Here is a 26,276-nt window from a genome sequence, read left to right as displayed (position 1 = left end):
AATATAGAAATCTGAGGAATGAATAAATTGAAAGATGTCACATAGATGTGAGAATATAGGAGAAAAGCATAGATAGCATTGCTCTCCTTTAACCATGCAAAGCTAAATCTGCATGTTTATAAACACAAGATCATGCACATGCAGCTGCTCATCTTTTTGGAACAAAAGAAAAAAGTGAGAATTGATTGTGTTATACAGTCTATGGGTTTTGACAAATGCATAATGTCATGTATTCATCATTACAGTGTCACACAGAATAGTTTCCCTGCCCTGTGCACCACTCTTTCCTCCCAACCCTTCCCTCATCAGTGATGTCCCGGCACTGCTGTGTGGCCTTTGCACATGTGCACCCGTGGCCTTCAAACCTCTTCATTGTCCCTCCATGGTGCTGATTCCTGTCCATCCTTCAGTGACCACACCTGCCTGCCTTCTGCTCCACTCCACACACCTGAGCATGTCCCTAATCTGTAATTTTCCTGTTTTGTTTTGTTTGTTTTTTGCCTTCCATGCACTCATCATCCTTCTCATGTCTATAGCTCTGTAAATAACTGGCATGGAGGTTCATGAATGAGAAATACAGCTGCTGAAGAAAAGGACTATTTCACATCTCACTCATCCCTCAGTCTGTCCTGCAGCTTAGGCATGTTATTCATGTGACCAGCTACTCCGGCCAGGGGCAATTTTTAAATCCTCCTTTTAAAATCTACAACTTGATTTCAATACATGTAAAGCAATGACGAACCTAGGGCCAATATAATTTCTTCCACTTTTCCTCCCCTGTGCCTTACAACAATCATAGCATTACTTTTACATGGTATTATGTAGAACATTTGTATAACAATGATGATTTCTATGCTTTTGCTCTATATTGACACAAAAAGAAAATCATCAAAGATTATTATTTGAGAACAAGATTTATTTTTATTTCATTCCTGAATTTATCTATGTCTGTATTCTAATTATTCCTCTTTCTTTAAGTATTGTTTAGAATTATTAGAATATTGTATCTACTTTTTTCAAAGTCTTGTATGGCTTTGCATCTAGAAAACATTTGTTATTTTATTTGTATAGATCCAGTGTTGAGTCACTAATGCTCATCTGTTCATGGCCCATTGTCATCTCTGCCCCAAGCCTGCTCATTGATTGGCTGATGCCTCCCTTTTATCCCTGTACCACATTCTGTTCTCCTGCTCTTCCCACCGACAAACATGTTCATGTGTGTAAATAATAGTTTTAAGTTCTGTTATTAGAAAAAGTGTCTTGTGTTTGAATTTATTTTAACTTGTATGGATGGGTTATGTAATTTACCCCAGTTCTGTTTCCTTCTACATATTACGTTTTCACCATGCATTGTGTTTCCAATCCACCCACGGTTCTCTGTGTGCATTTAATCCACTGCTTGGTGTGCATTGACATTTGTTGCCTATGTTTTTTTCCAATGATGAACACCAAGTTCAAAATCCTATATAATAAAAGGATAATATGCAAATCGACCTAACGGCAAAACAACCAGTCACTATGACATGCACTGACCGCCAGGGGGAAGACGCTTAATGCAGGAGCTGCCCCCTGGTAGTCAGTGCGCTCCCACAAGGAGAGTGCTGCTCAGCCAAAAGCAGGGCTGACAGCTGGCAAGCGCAGTAGCCCGCCTCCGCAGCAGCGCTATGGTGTCCAACTGCAGCTTAGGCCCATTCCCCACAGCAAGCGGACCTAAGCTGTCAGTCGGACATCCCCCAAGGGCTTCCGGACTGCGAAAGGGTGCAGGCCGGGCTGAAGGACATCCCCCCCCCACCCCCCCCACAGTGCACCAATGTCGTGCACCTGGCCTCTAATGTATTATATAGTCCCTTTACATTTGAATATATTTAAGCCCTTTTAATCCAGTTTATACCTTCTGCTTGAATGTTCAAAATATACCTTATGTGTATGAATTATATAGGTAATGAGTATTCAAATGGACTTATATTAAATTTCAAGGACTTATATGAAATTTAGACAGTTATTTGCCTAATAACAGCAATCCTTTGACTAAGACAAGGAGAGCCTACTCATATGTTTAAGCCTTATAGACAGCAAAATAAAGTTTTTAGAAGCTTATAACAGAGTACAAAAGGCATCATTGGAATAAAAGTAAAATGACTGCAAAAGGACTCTTCGATACCTTAGTCTGGTAATAAGTTGTAATTATACATATTTTAAGACATTATTTTATTAAAAAACAACAACAATATCCTTTGGAACTTTTTCTTCTGGGATATATGAATGATAAAAAACACTTTTTTATTCTATTATGAATGCATGCATGCCTTGGCATTTCCCCACAAGGACTTGAGGTATCTTTCTATAAAGACCATGTACCCAAAGGATAATGAATAGAACAGAAATGGGAAATCATTACTTTGTAGAAGAGGAGTTTTCAAGTATCCTATTTAAAAGGAAACATTGTGGGTTCAATTGAGCATTACATTTTTTTTTAATATATTTTATTGATTTTTTACAGAGAGGAAGGGAGAGAGATAGAGAGTCAGAAACATCGATGAGAGAGAAACATCGATCAGCTGCCTCCTGCACATCTCCCACTGGGGATGTGCCCGCAACCCAGGTACATGCCCCTGACCGGAATCGAACCTGGGACCCCTCAGTCCGCAGGCCGACACTCTATCCACTGAGCCAAACCAGTTTCGGCAATTGAGCATTACATTTAACTTTAATCTTCTTTTGAATGGAAAAACATGAAAGTTGGTAGATTGCGTAAGTTTTCATAATCAAAATGGAGGAAACATGCTAGTTCGTTTAGGGCAGATACTCTGTTTCCTGGTAGAGGCACTCTCACTGAGCAGCTCCTAGACATCTATACATGTAGAAAGCAGGTTAACCACTATTAGGATTGACATTGAATGCTGAAATTTATAATCTCAGAAAAAGCAGAGGTTTTATTTAGGAACCAATATTTTATTTACACTTGAGCATGTGTTTGAATAAGGCTCTAGAATTCTACATCACATAGTGCCACATCTTTAGTTTGTAGAACCAGTTTAGTCTCTGGAATTGGCAGGTGGGTATAGATAGGAACTGTTGTTATCTCTGTGTGATCCTGGACATGTAACCTCTGCAAGCTTCAGTTTCCTCATGTAAACGTGATAATTAACATAAGCTACCTTGTAAAATTGTGACTAGGATTAAGCCAGGTGAAAGCTTTTAACATTATTCAGCACATACTAGTACTATATACATTTGTTATTAGGATTAAGTATGATAAACCATGCAGTGTTCCTAGGATGTCCCTGGTGCTTCCAACCAGGTATTCGGTGCTCATTAATGTCCCTCTCTTTCTCTTCCCTGTCTTAATGAACATCCCTTTTCTGCTTCAGGGAAAGCACAAATTGCATGTAGACACTGGAATGGAAGGTGATTGGTGTGGCCTTATTCCTGTTGGACAGCCTTGCAATCAGGTTACAACGACGGGCCTAAAGTGGAACCTCAGTAAGTAAAGCCCTTTGCACAGAGTGAGGCTTTCTCTTTTTTATATTTATCTTTGGGATATATCTAGGAGTGGAAATGCTGGTTCATATGGTATATCTCTTTTTAACCTTTCATGGAACTGCCAGATTGTTTTCCAAAGTGGCTTCATCATTTTATATTCCCACCAGCAATTGTATGAGGGTTCCAGTTTCTCTACATCTTCATCAACACTTGATATTATCTACTATTTTAATACACACCTTAGTGTTATCTCATTGTGGTTTTTATTTGATTTTTCCTGGTAACTAATGGTATTGAACATCTTTTCATATGTTTATGGGCCATTTGTATATATTTTTTGAAGTAATGTCTGTGCAGATCTTTTGCCCATATTTTAGTCAGATTGTTTCTCATTTTAGGTTGAGTTGTGAGATTCCTGTATATATTCCAGATACAAGTCCTTTATCAGATATATAACTTGTAAATATTTTCTCAGAATCTTCAGCTTATCTCTTGATTTTTGAAAATTTCATTAACTAAATTCATTTAATTTTGATAAAGTCCAGTTTTTCCTTTTATTGATTATACTTTCAGTGTCGAACCTAAGAACTCTTCATGATTTTATGTACTTGAAACCTAGTTTACTTTCCCAGAGAGGTAGCTATTCTAACTAATGTAGCAAGTTCTTTTCATAATTAAAACTCTGAGATTTTATAAGATTAGCTATTCTTATTAAATTTTAAAATGTTTTCCCAGTACTTACTAACTGTATTAAGTTCTAGTTATACTAAAACTATCTGATTTTAAAAGAAAAATAAATGAAGTGGATCTGTTCATGAAATAATGCTGATGCCAAAAGAGCCATCAGGCCTTGTGAATTAACTCTAGTCTCTTTAAGAATCACAGTGATTTAATCAAAGAGCCTGACTGATTATCAAAGGGATTCTCCCCTGATTGACCAATACCTCTATAGTTATAAAAAGTAAAGTAAGGAACCACGTCGTCATTCTTTTGTAGCATGTAAAGCTTTCAGGTTCCCACAAGGAAATAAATATTTCAAGAAAGAAATAATTTGAAGATGAAAAGATACTTTAAAAGAACTGTCCATGAGCCATTGCTGAAACAATTAGGGGGAAAACGAGATATTTTGAAGCTAGTATCCAGAGAAGTCATCAGATTTGAAAGGAGGGTGAGAACAGATCTCCAGTGTACAGAAGTATGGGGCAGGCCTTGAAGGTGGTTAGCTGAAACTGACATGACCTCCCATGAGAAACTTTCTGAAAACATTACAGCCAAAAACAATCATACTCTTCAGAGTTCCCGTTCTTTCCAAGGACTGTTCCTACAGTCGTGAGCCTCTGCCTGAATCGGTAGTGGCCTTACTTTTCAGAGCTGACACCAAGATAGGAGGAGCATTGAGCAAAGAGAAGTGAGGGTTGGCCATCTGGGCAGTAGCCTCCGCTTCCTTTATTCTACAGTAATGGGAGAGAGTCATAGGATGAAACATGCTTCTTCAGGGCTCTTTAGAACACCCTCTTATACACTGGGTACCACGGTCATGTACATATCCTAATTCTGTATCATGAAGTTTATTCCAGGATGGGGGCCTTGGGTATGATGAGGGTAGGGCTTTTACCCTTCCTACCTGGGTTAATGTTTGATCCTGCCGAAATGCTACACACTATTACTTATTTATATATTTACAAATTACTTTGACTTTTGAAATCATTTTTTCTCTGTAACATTATGAAAATAATTAGGAACTTCATGGAGTATTCAAAGTAATAGAGTTGAGACACAGTGTTTAATTATCTCTGTTAAAAGTGCTAATTAATGGGTCTCCCCATAGGTGATATAACCTCATTAAAAAATGATAAAAATTATGTGAAATGACATAATGTTGACTTGAAGAGAAGTAGAAGGATTTCTTTACCTGTGTTATAGGCACCAGAAATACCAGAAATGGTATTACCAGACAGTCCCCTAAGTTGAAGGGAGAGGGCTGCCCCCTCCTCGGTTCTTGTCAGTCTCGAGAGAAATAATTCAAACAATTGACAGACAGCAACATTGTAGTAAAGCAAATTTATTAAAGAGGTAAAGCAAGCAAATTTATTAAAGAAGCAAGGCAGGCAAAGCTATCAAAATACATATGGCATAAAGTGCAGATGGGCTCTCAGCTTATCTGAGGAGCCAGCCTCGTAAGGGTTCAAAGGTTTTTATACTTTTCTGTCTATAGATTTGTGGGGGTTTTTTGTTGTTTGTTTTTTAATTCTTTATTGTTTAAAGTATTACATATGTCTCCTCCCCCCCCACACACACATTGACCTTTCACCCTAGCACATGCCCTCACCCCCATATTGTCTGTGTCCATGGGTTATGCTTATATGCATGCATACAAGTCCTTTGGTTGTTCTCCTACTCCCCCCGCCCCTCCGCCTTTGCCTCTGAAGTTGGACAGTCTGTTCTATGCTTCTATGTCTCTGGATCTATTTTTGTTCATCAGTTTATGTTCATTATATTCCACAAATGAATGAGATCATGTGTTATTTATCTCTTTTAGTATAATGCTCTCCAGGTCCATCTATGCTGTTGCAAATGGTAAGAGTTCCTTCTTTTTTACTATCTATAGGTTTTAAGATTCTTCTGCCAGATATCTTGGTACAGATTAGCTCTCAAGGTCTCCCTTTTACTTTTTTTGTAGCTTTTGGGGGAATGTTTTTATGTACACCTTGTCATGTTGGCAAATCCTAAGATGGCTGACTTCTTTGTTCAGTGGATAAGATAAACTCCCCTTCGTTCCTTCCCCCTTCACCCCCACTTGCCTTAGCATTTCCAGGGTGATTAAAGCTATGTGTTCTCTGCTTACGGAGAAGAGATATTAATCATTTGTTCTCACATGTTCTTGGTTGGGGGAGATAAGGTGTTGCTGCAAGCTGCTCAAACTGTTTGGCCTTGTTTAATTTTCTTTTCTTAGTTCCCTGTTCCACTTGCCCTGGATTTTCCTAGCTTCTTACTATCCTGTTACACCTGAAAGAGCCCCTGTTCTTGTCTGTGAAAGCAGAGGCCTGAGGTCAGTGTCATTTCGTCATTCACACCTCAAAAGTGACTGGTTGGGGCTGGGCCTAGTGAGGAGAATGGCAATACAGTAACTTAGTCAGGGCTGTTACCTTTTGGGTCAAGAAAAGTAAGCAAGGCCTTAAGGAAGCATATCTGAGTCCTCCTCAGGTGGTCTCCAGGCTTGATTTCTTCCAGGCTACACTTACTCTAAAATCTGATGCCACACGTTCTAAAAGTAGTCCGACTTACCTGTTTCAATTTGCAGTATCTCCCCTCATGTTCTGGCTTTAATAAAAAAAAGTGTGGTAGATGCCTATGTATCCTATCACCCAGAAGATTGATAAATATTGTTGATGCTACCTGTATTACAATACTTTATTGCATAATGGTGTGCTGTGAACATTCTGTGATGTGTCTGGTTCAAGATTTTCTTGAGGGTGTATGCAGCTGGCATTAAAATAGCTATGTCCTAGATCAGTGCACTCTCACCGTTAAGGTACACCCCATATTGTTCTGACAGTGAGTCTACCAATGTGACCTCATCCTAGGGGCATTCAGAGTCCCCTGCTCTAAGTCTCTACCCAGCTCTAGGAATTGTTAGCTTTGATCTTGTTTGATCTGATCAGTGTCAATCATACCTCCATACCTGGTTGTGGACTCTGCTGGAGAGGGAAAGTACCTTCTCTAGTTACAGGTCATGCAGGTGTCCTTGTCAGTGGATTGCTACTGCCTTTTGCCTATTAGCCTTTGGGCTAACTTAGTTTATTCCTTATTAATTCTTAGAAGTTCTTCAGACCCTAATTATCATCCTCCTGGCTATTCTTTACCTTTCCCATTTGTGTATGGCCTTTTTGTATCACAGAGACTGTGGTTAGTTAAAGGTAGTCACATTTATGAAGCTTTTTCTTTAAGATTTGTAATATCTGTGTCTTAAGTCCTCTTTCTATTTCCCATGGTCATAAAGATGTTCTCATATTTTAGTTTTATGTTTTATTTTTAGGTATTTTCTTTCACTTGAAATTGATTTTTGTGTGTATGACATGAGTTAGAGATCCAATTTTGTTTTCCTTACTGATAACCAGTTGCCCCAGCATCATTTATCATCCTTTCTCCAATGATTTGCAGTGTACCGTAAGTTTTACTATTCCTGAGTATGTTTCTTGAATCTCTATTCTGTTCCCTTGCTTACATTTTTCTTGTACTGATACCACCTGTCCTAAAATAATACATCTGTTATCTTACAGTTTTGGAGATCAGAATCTAAAATGGGTTTTAGGGGACTAAAATCAAAGTGTCGGTAGAGCTCCAGTCCTCCTGGGGGTTCCAATGGAGAATCCTTTTTTCACCATTTCCAGCTTCTAGCAGGGTGGGGAACCTTTTTTCTGCCAAGGGCCCTTTGGATATTTATAATATCATTCATGGGCCATACAGGTCATCAACTTAAAAATTAGCCTGCTTTATTTGGTCAGATATTTAATTAACTCACCCCTAAGCCTGGGCAGGGCCAGCCCTAATGATTTTGTGGGCCTTATGCAGCCCTCAGGCTGGATGTTCCCCATCCCTGCTCTAGAGGCTCCCAGACCTCTCAGCTAGCGATTCCTTCCTCAGTCTTCAAGCTGGCAGCTTGACGTGATCACATCCCTCTGTGATGTCTGCTTCCATTGACACACCTTTTTCTCTGACTTTCACTGTTTAGGAATTTGTTGATCCTGGGACAAACCTGGGTAATCTAGGATAATCCCATTTTAAGATTTTCACTTCAATTACATTTGCAGAATCCCTTCTGTTATGTAAGGAATTTATTCTCAGATTCCAGGGACTACAATGCAGACATTTGGGGGGACCATTATTCAGCCTACTAAGGCAGGTCTGTAATTGATGAATTAAAAAATTTTCTGAAATAACTAGAGGCCCGGTGCATGAAAATTCATGCACTGGAGGGGGGATCCCTCAGCCCAGCCTGCCCCCTCACAGAGTCCGGAGCCCTCGGGGGCGGGAGGCAACCCAGCAATCAGGGGAAAGCGATGCCCCATCACACCTCTGCTGCTCCCACTGCCAGCGCAAGCCTCGGCCGGCCCTGGTTACCTGAGCCTCAGGCAGCCCTGGGCAGCTGGGGGGCTGAGGGGACTGGGGGACTCCAGAGGCAGGCGCGCGGAGCGGCTGGGCCAGCCTGGGGGCGGGCCCGGCCTTGCCGTGCGCCTGCTGCCCCCGCAGGGCTGAGGGGACTGGGCGCCACCATCCTGTGGTTGTGGGCGCTGCCATCTTTGCGGGTGGGGAAGTTAATTAGCATATTCTCTCCTTATTGGCTGTGGGCACTGCCATCTTTGAGGGTGGAGCAGTCAGTCAGCATATTCCCTCCTTATTGGCTATGGGCACCACCATCTTTGAGGGCTGGGCAATCAATTAGCATATTCCCTCCTTATTGGCTGGGGTGCTGCTATCTTTGCAATGGTGTGAGGGTCAATTAGCATATTCCTTCTTTATTAGGTAGGATACTTATTGAATACAATTATATCGTTGAATTTTAGCGTGACTCTGAAAATTAATGTATGGAGGTTATTTCTATTGTCACTGAGAAACTGAATTTCGGTGTTGTCATTCATCTGGCCTAAGATAACATGTGATAAAGACTCAAGACAAAATTAAAACAAAATTAAAAACAAACCAATTGTGTGCGTACAATTTAATTGGTGTCCACACACACACACAAAAAGAGGGTTACAATTTCCATTCAGTCTGATTTCCGATCCCCAAGGATTGTAGTCAAATGTCCAGTCTGAACCCTGGGAACCAGGAAAAAAATCAGAAGGTTTGCTACAGCTCCAGCCAGCTGTGGGTTGTAACCAGTCTCTTATTAGACATACTCATTTTTTTCTATCCTGCTTGTATTTCTTCTCTTTTCTGGCCTTTGAGATTATACTTATATGAGAAACTGGGAGTGTCTATCAATGAGAGGCAACAATCAGATATGAGATTAAAATAGTAAAAAAAATGAAGGGTGAAAATTTGACACTTATATTTCTTTTATAGCCACATATTAGAATCTAAGGGCTTTAAAGGTCCTTAAAGAGCAGTCAAGAATTAATTAATTCACTGGGCACACACACACCATCAAAGTACTAGGTCACTGCTTATACCACCATCACCTTTCTTTCTATCCTTCTGCACACACAGACACTTGTGCCCACCTATGTATTGGTACTACCATGTATTACAATTTGGGGTTTTTTATTATATAGATTCTGGGATATAAACTGACACTTTTGTTTAGTTCTGAATATGAGCAATTGAGGAATCATTACACAAAATAACAAGCATGGCACCCAACTGGCATGGCTCAGTGGTTGAGCATCAACCTATGAATGAGGAGGTCATGGTTCGGTTCCCATTCAGGGTATATGCCCAGGTTGCAGGCTTTATCCCCAGTGTGGTGCATGCAAGAGGCAGAGGATCAGTGATTCTCTCTCATCATTGATGTTTATATATCTCTCTCCCTCTCCCTGCCTCTCTGAAATTAATAAAAATGGATTTAAAAAAAAGACAAACATGGGAAACTAGGACCCAGCTTTTATGAAGAAGGCAAAGTTGGGGTTGGAGGGGGAGGAGGTCAATAAGCAGTACATATTATTGTTCTGGAGAGAAAGTATAAAGAGGAACAACAATATTTTTGGGTTATGTTATTCTGAAGGATTTTCAAGTACTCTATTTGTAAACAAATACTACATTTTCAGACATTTCAGACTAATGACATATAGCCTACTACAAACTTGTATTAAATACATATTTCATTAACTCAGCTCCAATTCTATTTTTTGTGCTGCATATTTGGAACTAGACATGAATGATGTTTCTTCTCTTTAGTTCTCACCCTTCTGTGATTCTACTGAGAGCATAAGGAACCAACAATAATTTACTGTATGCCATAACCATCCCGCTTTGTTTTTAGAAAACTCCAACAACCTGACAACACATTTGTTATGGTTGATTCTTGGCATTTAAATATGTAAACAATTAACAGGCATTTGGAGGGAATATGATAAATGGGAATCTGTGAGGAGACAAATATTTCATTGACCAGCACTCAGGGACGTAATATAACTCAGTTTTGCCCCCCAAGTTGTTTAAATGAGTTGACTTCCTAGTATTTACGTGGGCAGGCTGACGGATGAGAATGACTCCAGTGTAAGCTCCAGGGTCCCTTTCCATTTCCCTCCTCCAGGTTTCACTTTTGTGCTAATTCAGACGTGAGCTCTGTGCATTCAGCCATCCAGCTAATATACCGAGACAGGAAAGCAATAACTTTTGATCATTGTATGAATTATAGAGAAAGAATCAAGGGGTGCAGGTGGATAAACTTTTATTCTGGGAACAGGTTAGTGGGTATAATTTTCTACTGGGTCCAAATAGCCATACTTTGTATTTTGAATAGCATGACCTGTCTTTTCTCTACACTCATTCTCATCCAGGTATAACATCAATACTTTTATTAATGCAGAGGAAGTATTATTATTTCCATTTTATAGATGGGGAAACTGAGACTCATGATGTTAAGTGAATTGTCCCAGCTCATTTTCCTAACCTAGTCCTCTGTGCACATGAAAAGATCCATCTCTGATTATATGTATTTTTAAAAGCTTTGAACATGGTGAAATAACCTATCTCACAGTCCTTAGCCTGAATGAAAGTAGAATTTTCCCTGAATGTGGGCAGGGTTAGAGCAAAGGAGACAGAGAACTAACCTTAGCCATTAAAATCATGTTGGAAGCCCTTTTAAGACATTCCTTTGCATCCTGAGAGCCAGAGATCACAAACTAGAGCTCATGCAGGTTTGTGGCGCGTGATGTAATGTGTTTCAGTGTAATGCAGGTCCACTCTGATGTCTGATCACTGGGGTGATTATAAACTGAACTCGACACTCATCGTTATTCTCAAGGTACTAGCGGTAAGGATTCAAGGAAAAAAAGTGTATTTACCTTTCACAAAGGAGGTTGGAGAATAAATGGTTAAGACAGGGTTTTTGAATTTAAAGATTCAAGGGTGAAAAGAATGAACAGTGATAACAGAGCAGGACGGTGTGGTGGTGGGAGGCTGAGATTATACATGGGTTTCTCAGCAGCAAACTGCTACTATGTCCAGAAGGTTACATAGAGGCCAAATTGTGAAAAAGCTGAAATATTTGGAAAGCAGTAGGCTTAAATTAAAGAAGGGGAAATTGTGCAGCCTTTAAATAGATCTCTGTATCTCAAAAAAATAAAAATAAATATTTGCTTTATTTTTTTCTGCCTATAATTCGAGGGAAGCCCAAGGTACAGATTACAGAAAGTAAGTTCTCTGTCCAATAGGGTATGCCACAGAACCACACAGTGGAATTGAATTAGTGAGAGAGGGTAGAGATTTTAACATCCAAAAAATCCCAGCCATTGTGGCTCAGTGGTTGAGTCAGGAGGTCATGGTTCGATTCCAGGTCAGGGCACATGCCCAGGTTGTGGGCTCGGTTCCCAGTGGGGGACATGCAGGAGGCAGCTGATCAGTGGTTCTCTCTCATCATTGATGTTTCTATGTTCCCTCTCCCTTCCTCTCTGAAATCAATAGAAATATACTTATTAAATTTTTTTTTAAATGGCCAGAAAAGGGAAGAGATTAAGGCTGTAAGCCCCTTGACAAAGTAACTCTCTAAGATTAGTATATACCATGTTACTTACCTTCTCTCTATGTAATTTGTACCTTGAGTTTCCCTTGAGGAATACTAGAGGCCCGGTACACAAATTTGTGGGTGAGGTCCCTCAGCCTGACCAGTGATCGACACCTATCAGGGGGCCAGCTGGCCAGGTGGTGGGACTGCGGGAGGTTGGCCAGCCAGTCAGGGGGGCTGGCTGGTGGGGGGGAGGAGCCACAAGAAGTTGTCCAGCTGGCACCCCCCAATCAGGGCCGGTGGGGGGGCCAGCTGACCAGGGGGAGGGGCTGAGGGAGGTTGGCTGGCTGGCTGGGGGAGGTTGGCAGGCTATGGGAGGTTGGCTGTGGGAGCACACTGACCACCAGGGGACAGGCAGCTCCTGCATTGAGCGTCTGCCCCCTGGCGGTCAGTGCTCATCATAGCGACTGGTCGACCAGTCGTTCCGGTCATTCGTAAGGGTCTCTTAGGCTTTTATATGTAGAGATAAATAATGTTCTAAATTTCTCTCGTGCAGAATTCCAGTAGGGAAAGGTAAACAGAGTGCACTGGGGCCACTGATGGTGGCAAAGCATGGCCCAGGGCAGCAGCTCTCAAGTGCCACAGTGTCTCCATTGGTTGTGAATTATGTCACAAGTGATCTGTAACTAAGTGTAACTACTAGTGCTCTTGATCAATTTTTTTAATTCGTTAAAGCAGGTTAAGGTCACTCGTAAAATCATGTCTCTCCTGGTAATCACATGTACTTCCTTGGATTGAAAAGGAACCTGTAGAGCTAGAGTCGGGGTTATGGAAGTTGTAGATGCTTTCCCCCTTCATCTGCAGAGCCTCATTCTGTATGCAGAGCTGTTACTCAGTCACCACTAACTCATGGCAACCACAAATTAATTAGAGCCTAGTGACTGAAAGTTTGTAGTTACCTGTGTTTTCTGTTTAACTTCACCCATGAATAAATTTTAATAATGAAGGTATGAATAGAAGAAGAAAAGGAGAGTAGTACAGCAATCACTTTCTTATACTTGCACCTAAAAATTTTAAATTGAGGGGTAGACGGGAGTTAACTGCCATGTCAGTCAGTATAGTGAAACAGATTTAAGACAAATTTGTGACCTAGAAGTCCACAGATTTATTTTGATCCCTTCAGTCTTGTTAAGAAAATGTCCCTCCTTGTTTGGTCTGATTCTATGTCCCCTTCTATGTAGAAGCTATCCCTAAGTGATATGATCACAACCCATAACTTTAAAGACATCTAAATGCCATTGCTCCTCAAATGTAGATCCCTGGTGCCCAGAGAGTACCTGTACAGCGTTCTGGTTGGGTGAATCTTTATTGAATGAATGTCTAAGGACCTTGTCTAAGCTAATATGGCCATGACCAAATACTTGATTTCTGTCCCACTGGGTCTCTGTGTTTTCCCCACATCAGTAAATGAACACATACACAATTAATAGCTCAAAGCAAAAGCCTTATATTCATCCTTCTGTTCTCCCCATCTCCTCTACCATGATCCTAGCGCAGGCCCTCTTCGTTTCTCTCCCAGAATCTGCAACAGCCTCTTATTCGATCACCTCATTTTATGATTCTTCACAAAGCAAACAATCTTTTAAAAGCCAAAATGAAACTATGCCACTCCCCCGTTGAGAAAATTTTATTGCCTTGTATTTACAATAAAAGCCATATGCCTGTCTGTGTCCTGCTCCAGGACTGGCCTCCTCCCAGTTCTCCAGCTGTACCACTCTCCCTGTCATTCCGTCACTAGTCACACTGACCTTCTGGTTCCTGCCTTAGGCTCTTTGTACTTGCTTTTCCCTCTGCCTGGAATACTATTCCTCACATCTCTCAATGGATGTGCACATTGTATTATTTAAGCCTCAGCTTAGATGTTGTGTCTTCATGGAAACTATTTCTAATAAGTAGATCTAAATTAGCACCAATCCCTCCCCTCCCAACAAAACTCCCTCTAGCATATTGCCCTGTTTTATTGTCTTCACTGCAGTCATCACTGTTTGATAATCACCCTATTCATTGCTCTCTGTCTTCTCTTCATTAAAAGTTAAGCTCATTAACTGTCTAGTTCAGCCATGGGCAAACTACGGCCTGCGGGCCGGATCCGGCCCGTTTGAAATGAATAAAACTAAAAAAAAAAAAGACCGTACCCTTTTATGTAATGATGTTTACTTTGAATTTATATTAGTTCTCACAAACACTCCATCCATGCTTTTGTTCCGGCCTTCTGGTCCAGTTTAAGAACCCATTGTGGCCCTCGAGTCAAAAAGTTTCCCACCCCTGGTCTTCACTGTATTGAATATTGAGTGTGGTTCCTGTGCAGAGTAAGCCATGAGCAGATATTTGCTGAATGTAAACTCTCTATGGGATTGGGTCAGATGGCACATGCCAAAATGAAATCAAGAAAGAAGGCTCAGCCTAAGCCTGGGACCCTTTTGTTCTAACTGTATTGTTGATAGTGAAAGACTAAGCCAGGGTTAGCTCTCCCAGGAAAGATAAGAATGGAGGACACTCAAGCAGAGAGGAGGATGTGTTGGAGATGGGCATCATGCCACACCTACAAGACTACGTCAGACCAAAGACATGGGGGATGTAGAGGAGGCAGCACCAGGATGGAGTCAGAGACAATACCCAAGATGAATCTTAAATGTAATTTTTGCCAAGGCAGGCCTCTCTATTTAACAGCCTGATTAGCTAAGATGTGCCTTGAAAAATCCCTCAAAACAGAAGACTCAAAGGAGCCTTGTTCATCACTGTGATTCAGTTCTGCTTTGTCCAAAATCCAGGAATTTTCCATAGGCAGTCCACCCCTGGAGGATAGGCTCTCAATTGTCAGTTGTCCATAGTTCAAGGCCAATGCCTAGAATGAGCCCTGATATCCACAGCTTCCCTTTCCTGAATCCCACCTTATTTTCTAGGCTTTTTCAAACTAAGTATTCCCCTTTGAAGAATTATACCCCCACCAGATGTGATCTTCATTTTTCTGAACCTTCAAAGCATTTGCAAGTGTCACTTGAAGGCGTCCATAGCCTTGGATGGTAATATATGTTTAAATGTCTTAGGTCCCTTTTTCTAACTAGATTTTAAATCCCTTAGAATCATTCCTGTACCCTCTAAAACACATGCCTTAGCCTTTAATGATCAGTATAAAGCTGCAAAGGAGGAGAGCAGTGCACTTAAATATTGGTTCTGCTGCTTGCTAGGTATGAGACCTTGTGATTTACTTCTCTGAACCTACATTTCTCTTTTCTAAAATTTAAGTGGTGATAGAGAAGACAATTACCACATCATAGGACTGTTGAAAGGATTAAATGGATGGTGTGTATGCAGTGCTTGGCACAGAGTATAATAAGCAGTAAATATTAGGATGGTGATAACTTTTATGGTTACCCCAGATGTCCGTTTTAAGAGGATTCAAGAGTAGCCCATGTCAAGTGACTGTGCTTATAATATTGATGACACTCTAAAATACTGACTGTCATGGAGCCCATAATAAATATAATACCAAAAATTCAGCCATGGATACAAGTCCATAGCCTTAATTGTGAAAAAGTTAACAGTGAAGAGTCACTTCTGAGTCTTATAAATAGGAAATTGGATTTCCTAATGGTGATTTAAATACTGTGGGAGCATGAATACACCTGAAACACGCAAGTTGTAAGTGGGTGACTCAGAGAACAAGGGCAAGGAATCCTGAAATAAGCAATGGCCACTTAAGTTCTTACAGAGCAAACTGCAGAAAATAAATTCATTTAAATATGCATGAAGCTCCTGAGTGGTGGAAGATGCTGAAATGGGGCTGAATGATTTCCTTTGTTATGTGTGTTCTTAGGTGTTAATAATGCCTGGCTTTGTGCCTTATACCTTTGATTAGAACAAACCCCAGAATCTTTTGCCTTTTTAAATTGTTTTTAAAGTAATTTAGATTATAAAACAGGAAAATCCAGTCAAAGTACAGATTGGTTTCATTGATTTGGACAAGTGGATAGTTACTTTATCAGAAGATAGATGGATCCCAGAGGGAATGAAAAGTAATTCTGATTAAATTGTTAGAAAAGAGCTTTGGAGAGTCTGACATAATTTTGCAGAAACTTCTTATAAGTTTGAAACTTGCCAACCTCCTCCCTAAAATTCATGCAAAGATTTAATTCACCTCTCTGATGCTGTTTTGCACAGCAATTTAAGTTCTAAGAATCAGTATACTCAATTGTAGACTGTAGGGTCTATTTAGAATGTATATCAGAATTATTACTCAGTTATTTCCAGTTCATCAGATCTTTTAATTTTCATTATGGGAACCACAGATATGAAAATCCTGGCATTTTATGTCCTTGTATACTCAAAAACAAATTTTATGGTTCTATAATTGAATAAATAAAGGAAAAGTTTCCAGAAAGAGGAGGCAGAAATAGCAAAAGCAAATTACCAACTAAAGCAGCAGTCGCCAACCTTTCAGACCTCGCAGACCACCAGTGGTCTGCAGACCACTGGTTGGTGACCTCTGAACTAAAGGATTATAGTATTCCAGGCTATGTCCTACCTGGTTTTTTAAAGAGGAGGGATTTAAGGAAATTACAATTTGCCCTGCACACACTGGTTGTTGGATAGCTTTCATTTATGGCGGTATTCCATTTTTTATGCCAAGGCAGTGAGGAGACCTAAGCTACAGAATGGATGAACTTAGAAAAAGGTTTTGGTAGCCCTGCCTGAAAACAAAAACAATCCAAAGAATTGCCAAGAACCATAAAACCAGGAGTAAGGATATGGAATACATCAACTTGACTTGCGGAACATGGAAAAATATTAAATCTATTCTAATTCTATTTTTGTTGTCCATGTATTTCTGTTTCAGTTATTACAGTCATTTCTATTTTGCCTTTAAGCTATGAATCACATTAGATAAGTTTTTTGTTTAATTTTTTACTTTGGAAAAACACATAGATTTTCACAAGGGGTTTAAATACTTTGTAATATATGTATGAGCTTATAGCATATAGCCATATAGTTGAATATTTCTTTGATGTCAAAGACTCATTGTTTGTATGCTGAATTGTTTTCTTGGGAAGCTATGATGTGTTACAATTACAAATAATCTCTGAAGAGAAATCTTAAGAAGCAACTATAAAAACAACAACACACAGTACTATATTTCAGGAACATGGCTCAGCATTTGCAAGAATATTTCATAATAGGTCTAGGAGGTTTTGATGCAGCTGAGGAATTCAGTAGTAGTAGTGGAAAGATAAGAGATGCGGCCAGAAACTTAGGTGGGATCAGATCATGATTGGGTGGCTTTGTGTCCTGTAAGAAGTTTGGATTTACTCTATAGGCAGTGGGGAAACATTTTAAACAGTTGAGAGATATGATCACCTTTGTGTTTAACAAAGATGACTCTAGAATCATTACATGGGTTAGATTAGGGAACAACAATAAATAGATGTTTTCCTTTTTAAAAATCAGATTGTATATGAAACTAGAACTTTATGTCAGTTATCTGAATAAACATTCCAAAGAAGCATTTCTCACTCATTCTAAAGGGATAAGACCTATTAAGCGACATTTTTGAAAAATGATGTCTACATTAAGTATATAATACTCTTTTTCAATATGTACCATTGACCTTAAGTATTTAATATTTTTCCATGTTCCGCAAGTCATGTTTACCTTTAAAATTCAACTTTCATGCCTGCTTATGAAGGAAGGAGTCTCTTCCTCAGGCATATGATGTGTACCATCACTTGATTCTTTCCAGAAAAAAACACACAAAATTGCAAGTGTCTCTTCTCCTTTTGAAATGTGACAAACCTCTGTTTCTGGAACTTTTCCCTGTTGCTCTGATCCAACCAAATGACCTAGGAATCTTTTGTTTAAAACAGAGTGATGCAATTTAAAGGACCAGATGTACCACAAATGAAGTTCTATAGACATTAGAAAATCAAGTTACATACTCACAACTACACATACCTACTCTACTGTGTTTTCAGCTCCCTGCTGCTATTGGTAGAAGGATTATACTTCTTGGCAGGGTTCAGATATTACCTACCGATGGTGAATATATCTTAATATGTCCTTATGTAGGAACTAACTTTCCTTGGTGCTTCTTTAAGAGCACATGTCTTAACAATAAATTGAAAAGCAAAATCGTCAGGGACTTTTTCTGTATGAAGTATTATTTCATCACTGCTTGTTTAGAGATTAAGTTACTTTTTTAATAGCTTTGTGAGATGTTTTTCTAATCTAGTGCACATGAGCTGTAATCAAAATTAGAATTCCTAATTCTGAGCTCAAAGAGTTGGAGACTAACCAAATCAGAACCTTCAATAATATTTATAAGGAAAAACCCCATCAATCATTTATTCATTCCCTCTTCCTAGCTTTGCATACATTATGGAAAAATTTTTATCCGAGTTTGTATACTAAAAAGCCTTTATGAAATTTGAATGTCAGACATATTAGCCTGTAGTATTATCTAATCAAAATTTGATTTGTAAGGGTAAATCAGCTAATGTATTCATAATTTTAATCATGTTAACAACTCTGAAATTGGCTGATAATTACTTTAGAATTAGAACCTCTATTTTGTACATTGGTAATGTGTTTCCAATCACCAGCCAATGTAATAACAATAACAAATTATATTTCTCTCCTCATTGAGATCATGATGGACAGCTGTAAGAGGATATTTCCACCAGAACTGAATATCACTTTTTTCCTGAATATTAAAATCTTAGGAAGTTTCTGAAGACTCATGTCCATGTTTAACATTGTGCTAGTCAGTTCTATCATGTTCCCAGTGGCTTTAATTCAGTGAAAGTCTGTGACCAAGAACAGTCTTATCAATATCATTATCCCTGTCAGCAAAGTTTTTTAAGTACAGAACCAAGCAAAATGCTTTGTAAACCACCTGAAAGCCAAGAATTTGGCCATTTAGCCTTACCCATGTTCATAGTAAGGATCCATCTAATTAACCTAATCAGAGAGGCCTTAGAAAAGAGTATTTCATTGCCCCTGAATATTTCTAATGATGTGTTTTAAATCTGTACAATAAGGGTAAATTATGTTAACACAAAGATTTTAACCTTTTTTTTAAATTGCAGAACTCTTTGCTCAACCAAAATTTTTCCTAGAACCTTAATCCATAAGAGTAGGTAAGCAGCCCTTTTGTTTGAAGAAAGTGCATACAAATTCTATCACATATAGTGAGTTATCACATAGTTTGTATTAAAGTCACTGATGTGAAGTCATAACATTGTACATATATTTCCAACTTTAATTATGGCCTTGCTTTATTTTTCCTGCAAGAAATAATAATTAATAAATACCAAGTGAATATTGAGTATTTCCTTATGGGTCAGAAATTCTTTTAAGTGCTATTTGTGAATTGTCTCATATAATCCAGTAGTGTCAAGGGCCATTTTACAGGTGGGGAAACTGAGATACAGAGGTACTAAGTTTGCTACCTAGGGTCACCAAGCCTTTAAGCTGGAATAGTTCTCTGGCCATCTGCCTCCAAAACCCTGTACTTAACCACTCATACACCACTTCTGACCTAAAGTAAAAAAAAAACCTTCACCAGGATTTCAGAATTTGCAGGACTTGCTATAGAGAGATATGCGTTAGACATACTTGAAGAGAATTTTACAGAGAATTCGTTGCTTTATGGCTTTCTGATAAGTTAGCCTACAGGCGAGGGTTTGGTTTATTACGTTCTTTGCTATCTATCTCTGCAACTATTTTTGAAACAAATGCAGTTATCAAGCCTGGCTGGACACTGGAGTTACATGGGGGCTTTACTACGTACCGATGTCTGTACTTTTATACCCCACCTAGGGGGTCTGATTTCACTGGTCTCAGGGGTGGCCCCAATGCTTGTGTGTGTGTGTGTATGTGTGTGCGTGTGCGTGTGCGTGTGTGTGTGTGCGTATGCGTGTGCATGTGCGTGTGCGTGTGTGTGTGTGTGTGTGTGTGTGTGAAGCTTTCCAGGTGTGTCCTGGGCAGTCAAGGTTAAGAAGGGCTGCATTGAAAGCTAAGATGCCTTCTGCTGTGTTTATGCCCTTGTTCACATAGGGTCCACATGTGATGGGTATGACTGACAAGGGATGGACTACTAAAATAAAGCCATTCTAAGTTCAGTTTTCCTGTAACAGGACCACTTAGGAATGCTGACTCTTTACACCACTGTTATTCATATCCACTGACCTCAAAAATAAAATAGCCAGTTTTACCAGCCAACACGATAATTTCAAGAGAAACATCAAAAGTGCTTTATTCAAAGTAATGTCCATCATTAGCTACACATTTCCCCCATCTTTCAGGTAATTTGTGGATACCTTTCCAATAGAACTTTTCTTGTTTTGAGGCAAATCATTCAGAGACCCATTTTCCACTTCTTCCTATGTTTTGAAGTGCTGCTCAGAAAGTGTGTGTGCCATCGATCAGAACAAGTGATAATCTGAAGGAGCAAGGTCTGGTGAATACAGCGGGTGGGTTAACGTGTCTTTAACTGGTTTTGAAGTGTGTGATGGTGAGTCATCATGAAGCAGTATTACTTTGCCGTGTCTTCTGGCACATTCTGGTCGTTTCACGATCAAAGCGTGTTCAAATTGATTATTTGTTGTCAGTAGCGATCAGTATTAACTGTTTCACCTGGTTTTAGAAACTTGTAATACATCACACCTTCCTGATCCCCCCAAGTGCATAGCATTCTTTTCTTTTTGAAGCGATTTGGCCTTGCAGTTGATGGTGGTGATTGACCTGGATCAACCCATGATTTTGTGCATTTGGGATTCTCAAATCCACTTTTCATTGCCAGTCACAATTTGATGCAAAAAAAGACTTTCTTTCGTGCCGTTGGAGCAACATTTTACTGATGACTTTTTGGTTTTCCATTTGTCTTTCGTTCAGTTGATGTGGCACCCCTTTTTCTTCCTTTAAAATCTTTCCCATTGCTTGTAAATGATTGGAAATTGTTTGCTGAGCAACATTTAATCTTTCTGCAAGTTGTTTTTGAGTTTGACACGCATCTTCGTCCAATAATGCTTGTAATTGTCTCTAAACTTTTCGGTTGACCTGGACGTTCTTTGTCTTTCACATCGAAATCATCACTTTTAAAGCATTTAAACCAGTGCTCACAAGTATCTTGAGATGGAGCATGTTCACCATAAGCTTCCCAAAGTATACAATAACTTTCAGCAGCACTTTTCTTCAAAATAAAATAATGAATTAAAACTTCCCGCAAGTGCTCTTTTTTGGCACAAAATTCAACATTTTTAAGCGGAAAAATATGTATGATGTTAACACCTTCAGCAAATTTGACATATGAAGTTTTGAAGCTTGCTGTCAATACAACAAAATAGCATACATATCAAATCACATATATATCAACATATGTGTAACTCCATCATTGGAAAAAAATCCACATTATTAACCGGTACACCTGGTATTCAAGAATAGCAGAGAATTGCAGTTCAGGACCAGGAATCTATGGTGAACCATGGGCAAGTCTGAAGTGGCAGAGAAGGTCAGCTTTGATGAGGTTTGAGGAGGAAATTGGGGATGGTTGTTTTGATCAAAAGCTCACTGGAGGAGAAAAAGAGTTAGATGTTGTGGTGGTTTCTTGTTGCAGCAGGTGGTGGATAGTGCATCACTGCTGGACTCTTCTTTTGTTAAAATTCCTAATGTTCTCTTGTCAGAGTAATTCTTATCTTCCTTCTTTCTGCAAGTAGCATGCAGCCTGCGGGAGGCCCCCTATAGGGCTTCTAGAATCCATTTTACATGAAGTTTCCTTTATTCATTTCATACAAAAAAAACAAACACAAAAACCACAAACCAATAATGCCCTAAGAATGTTCAAGTGGGTCCTTGAAAAACTTCTAGGTGGTCTTATTCATTTTACTTATGTTTTAGACCCCCCTAGGTTTACACCATGTTTGTGATGTGAAAAGTGATAAAATAGCAAGTTTGGAAAAATACTACTTTGGATAATAGAACATAGGACAGAAAATGGGAAGATTCTGTAGAAGGGAACATCTATTTATGTGAATTAGTAGCAGTAGTGGTTAAAACCTATTCCTCGTATGGAGCTCTCACTGTTTCTTTAGTAGCCCACACTGCTGCTCTTAGCTAGAGGGCATGTTAGCACCTTCCTTACAACTACCATAGAGGAAAATGGTTAGTGTTCAGGGAGGGACTCACAGCCCTAGCATGCAGGTACCCATTTATATGTGTGTACATAGATACATGGGTGGGGAAGGGGGAGGTGAGTACAAAGGGAGAAGGAAGGAAAAAAGAAGAAAAGAAAGAAAAAAGTAATAAAAAGAAGAAGAAAGAGAGAAAGGAAAGATGTGATCGATTTTCATGCTTATCACTAAATTGTTATTTGGGCAAGTAGATTAGTTCTTCCTGTGATTGCATGTAGAGGCATTTACGCTTTCATCTGGAGTAAGCATGTTCACTTGTTTTCCTGGGAACAACCAGAAGTAGATTACATGCCATCAAGTAATTTTCATTTCACAAAACAAATGCTTGTTTAATGGTGTAGCATCACCTCCCCCCAAATGTCTATTCATTCCTCTCCCCAATTTGGGGGTATTGTGATGTGATGATTTTTTAAATCATCATTATTTAGTTCCGGTAAGTTCACTCTGCTGTCATATTAAGGTTGTTCCTTTTTAATTTACAAATTCGAATTTATAGGATGATTTATTCCTTTTGTTCCTTTTCACATTCAGATTATAGTTATAATTTTTCCTCTATGACTTCATATATCCTGTAGATAAATTTCTTTTTTCTGAAGATTTTGTTACAACATGAACTAACAGAATCCTTGGAAGCATGAAGACAAATACTTTGCTGGGAAAGACAGGAATGGAGGAAAAAAACTGATATGCTTGAAAAGTTTATAGGTATCTGTAGCCTACAGTGCCCCTTGTGGCTGGAGGGCAGAGGGCATAATTCTCTTGGTTAGCTCCCCCATTAGGAACTGCTGACTGAATGCACAGACTAATTAGTAATGAATCAAGAAATCACTAAAAAGTTATACTTTAAATTTTTTAATTAAAATCTGTCATGTGTGCCCTGGCCAGCATCCTCAGCGGTTAGAGCATTAGCTTGCACACCAAAGGGAAATGGGTTTGATTCCCCGTCAAGGGCACGTACCTGGAATGCAGGTTCAATCCTCAGCCTCGGTCAGGGTGCATGCCGGAGGCAACCAATTGATGTATCTCTTTCACATCGATGATTCTCTCTCTGTGTCTTTCTGTCTCTCTCTGTCCCCCTTTCACACTCTCTAAAAAAAAAATCAAACAAAATAATATCCTTGGGTGAGGATTAAGAACAGCAAAATTATACACACACACACACACACACACACATCACATCACATGTGACATTAGAGTAATTAAGTTATTGTCAAATGATACACTGACCTTATATCTCATTTGGGGAATTTTTAAAACAAACCTCCTAGCTGTTCAGAGAGGTCTAAGATACAGGAGAAGAGGAATGTCATTGCTCTGGCAGTTTATTTGTTGGTTTCCTGATGCAGACTTGCCCATCGTGATTCTGTGAGCCCTGGGGTCTTTGTTGGGTTCCTTTCAATACCTCACCTCCGAGATAATTGAAAAGTGAAATCACTGTGATCCACTGGAGGAACTGCAATCAGGATTGATAGATCCTCCCTTCTCCCTTTGTCTAGATTGTCATTCTATTTTCTCATCATTCTAGCATGCTCACTGCTGCTGAATCTGAACATATGTCTCTGCATTCTTCCTCACAGTTTCTTTCACTGAGGCTAGCTGGCGATACGGACAGGTAGGATGAGTAACACAGCTCCAAGGAAGGGACAGAAGGACAGCTCATCTCTCCCCTGTCAGTTCTGAGTAACTGGCTCGTACAATGGGCACGGGAGATTTTCCCAACTCTGACTGCATAGGTGTCCTGGTATCAGCTAGAAATCAGTGAGGCCTTGCCTTCAGTATAGAACACAAATAGCCAAGAGGGTGGGGACCTTAGGGAGCAGTCTAATTGAAGAGAGAATGCCTTTGATTGGGAAACTTTATCTTGACCCTCGAGTGGCCATGATGATTAGTTGCCAGACTTGGCTATCCCATCCTTATGTTTCAGGATGAACCTGTAAGGAAATGGGTGTATGTCTCATGAAACAAGTTGTTGAATGTCTGATCAACTGTGCTTGTTTTCTAGCTTAACACTTGAGACAGAAAAAAAAACAAGTGTAACTCAAGTGTATGGGCAAAAGGAGTAGTCTGAAGCTATGCCATAGTTTAAACTGTTTTGTCCCTCCTAGAGTTACATTAGCCATGAGGGACCCCTGCTAAAAGGTTATTCAATCAGTCCATCAATTAAGTAAAATAAAAGTCTGAGTTTCAGGACCAGAAGACTTGACCTTTCTCTTTCTTAAATACTGGAGCAGACTTACTGCAGTTTCTTGCTCTTGTCAAGATGACAGACTCCCTCCCTGGCATGACCGTCTGACTGCCGTACAATGCCCCTGTCTTTAACCCTCTGTCCTTTACCTTCAACAGACATTAAATCTACCTCCTTGCAGAAAATCACTTCACTTCCTGGGCAATGAAGTAAAATTCCAAAGCCATTAAAAGCATTCCTTTGGATGAGTGAGACTCAGAACCCACCGGAATGGTTTATTATGTATCAGTTTATCAGTGAATCATTTGTCCACCTCAAGAACAAACATACTATCCCTGGCAGCAAACCAAAACAGATGAAGCAAGGGAAACAGAATCATTTCAGCAGTTCAGCCTGTGGGATCTAATACTTTATAAGGAAAGTTTTAATTAAATTATAAATTAGAACCATATCCTGCCATTGCAAACTGATTTCTGCTTTTGGAGTGAATGTAGTTTTCAGTGTCCAACGTGACACTTTGCAGTTCCTGGTAGTAACCATAAGAATAATAAGGAAAGGATCATTATTGGACCTGCAGTGCCATCTACAGAAGAGACTGAATACTGTAGACTCCACTATGCACTTCAAATAACGCAGCCACAGGGGAATTAGAGGCGGCTGTGTTTAGAGTTAGCTGTGTGCATACAGGAAGACTTTGTTACTATATTTTAAAAAAATGATTGAATGTTTGCAAAATGCAGTTAGCATACTTAAAGTTCTATTAGTTAGATTCCTAAGGGAATGGAGTGTTGTGTCTCATTTTGTTTTTTTATTACATTAACTGGAGAGCTCATTTGTTTCAAAGGTCCATTTGATGATTTTTGTAAGACGTAGTGTTTAACTTCCTGGTTACTTTGAATAGATTGCATTGGACTTAACATTAGTTTCATGATTTATTTCTACTGCTTATATCTGTCTCTCCTTGCCAGAACATAATCACCATGAGGGAGATATTTTTATATTTTATTTACTAATTTTTCTCAAGAGCACAAAATAATGCCTGCACAAAAGCAGCTACTTAAATATTTGTTGTGAATGAGTAAATGTCACTATCTTTGCTCCTCAAAGGACCAAATATGGAAGGACAGTCATTATCGTCCTTGAATCTTAGAGTCTTGCTTTAACATCGGGATGCCAATACCTGTTTTTTTCCATCTTTCTGTTGTTATGACAATTAAATGAGAAGATGGATGGCAAAGTACTATAAACCATAAGCACTATAAAAGTAAGGCTTTTTTATTTTTTTATTTTTGGAAGAGCTCTAGAAATGTAGAAAATGTAAAAACCCCATAATTTCCTGAGGTACTTTTAAAATGTACATATTTGGGGCCTAACCCATGTAAATTAGGATCTGGCAATGTTTGTTTTAAGAAAAATTCAGATGAACCTCAAGAATATTAAAATTTCAGAACTTCTGGCATAAAAGAAAGAGGTTGAAATTGAACTGAACCCAAATGAAAGTTACCCCTTTAATACTGCCCCTTAATACTGCTCCTCAGTTATTTCCTGAAAGGATGTATTTCTTTGTCATAAGGAAAATATGAAAATATAGATAAATTTAATTGATCTGTTAGTATTTAGCTGATGATGTAGAACACTACCAAACTGTCATAAAAATTTAGAATAGAGGGATTTAGACATATGTAAACAAACATTT

At 39.2% G+C, this 26,276-nt stretch overlaps 1 protein-coding gene across 2 annotated transcripts in view; it reads left to right on the top strand.

Moving 5' to 3' along the window:
* Window positions 1-26,276, top strand: part of TPK1 (thiamin pyrophosphokinase 1) — a 291,146-nt gene that overhangs the window by 218,080 nt on the left and 46,790 nt on the right. Inside the window, exons 8-9 of one of the 2 annotated variants that reach the window (XM_070424091.1) lie at window positions 3,372-3,483; window positions 6,023-6,060. In XM_070424091.1, the coding sequence (XP_070280192.1) occupies window positions 3,372-3,483; window positions 6,023-6,027 (117 nt within the window). In that variant the 3' untranslated portion in view covers window positions 6,028-6,060. Of the gene's footprint in view, window positions 1-3,371; window positions 3,484-6,022; window positions 6,061-26,276 lie in introns of those variants that run through there. The other variant, XM_070424090.1, reaches the window with a different exon arrangement.

This window comes from Myotis yumanensis, unplaced genomic scaffold, assembly GCF_028538775.1.
Source record: "Myotis yumanensis isolate MYYU_CA2020_CCGP unplaced genomic scaffold, mMyoYum1.0.hap1 SCAF_9, whole genome shotgun sequence".
Lineage (NCBI taxonomy): Eukaryota > Metazoa > Chordata > Mammalia > Chiroptera > Vespertilionidae > Myotis > Myotis yumanensis.
This window is presented reverse-complemented; position numbering and strand designations above follow the sequence as displayed.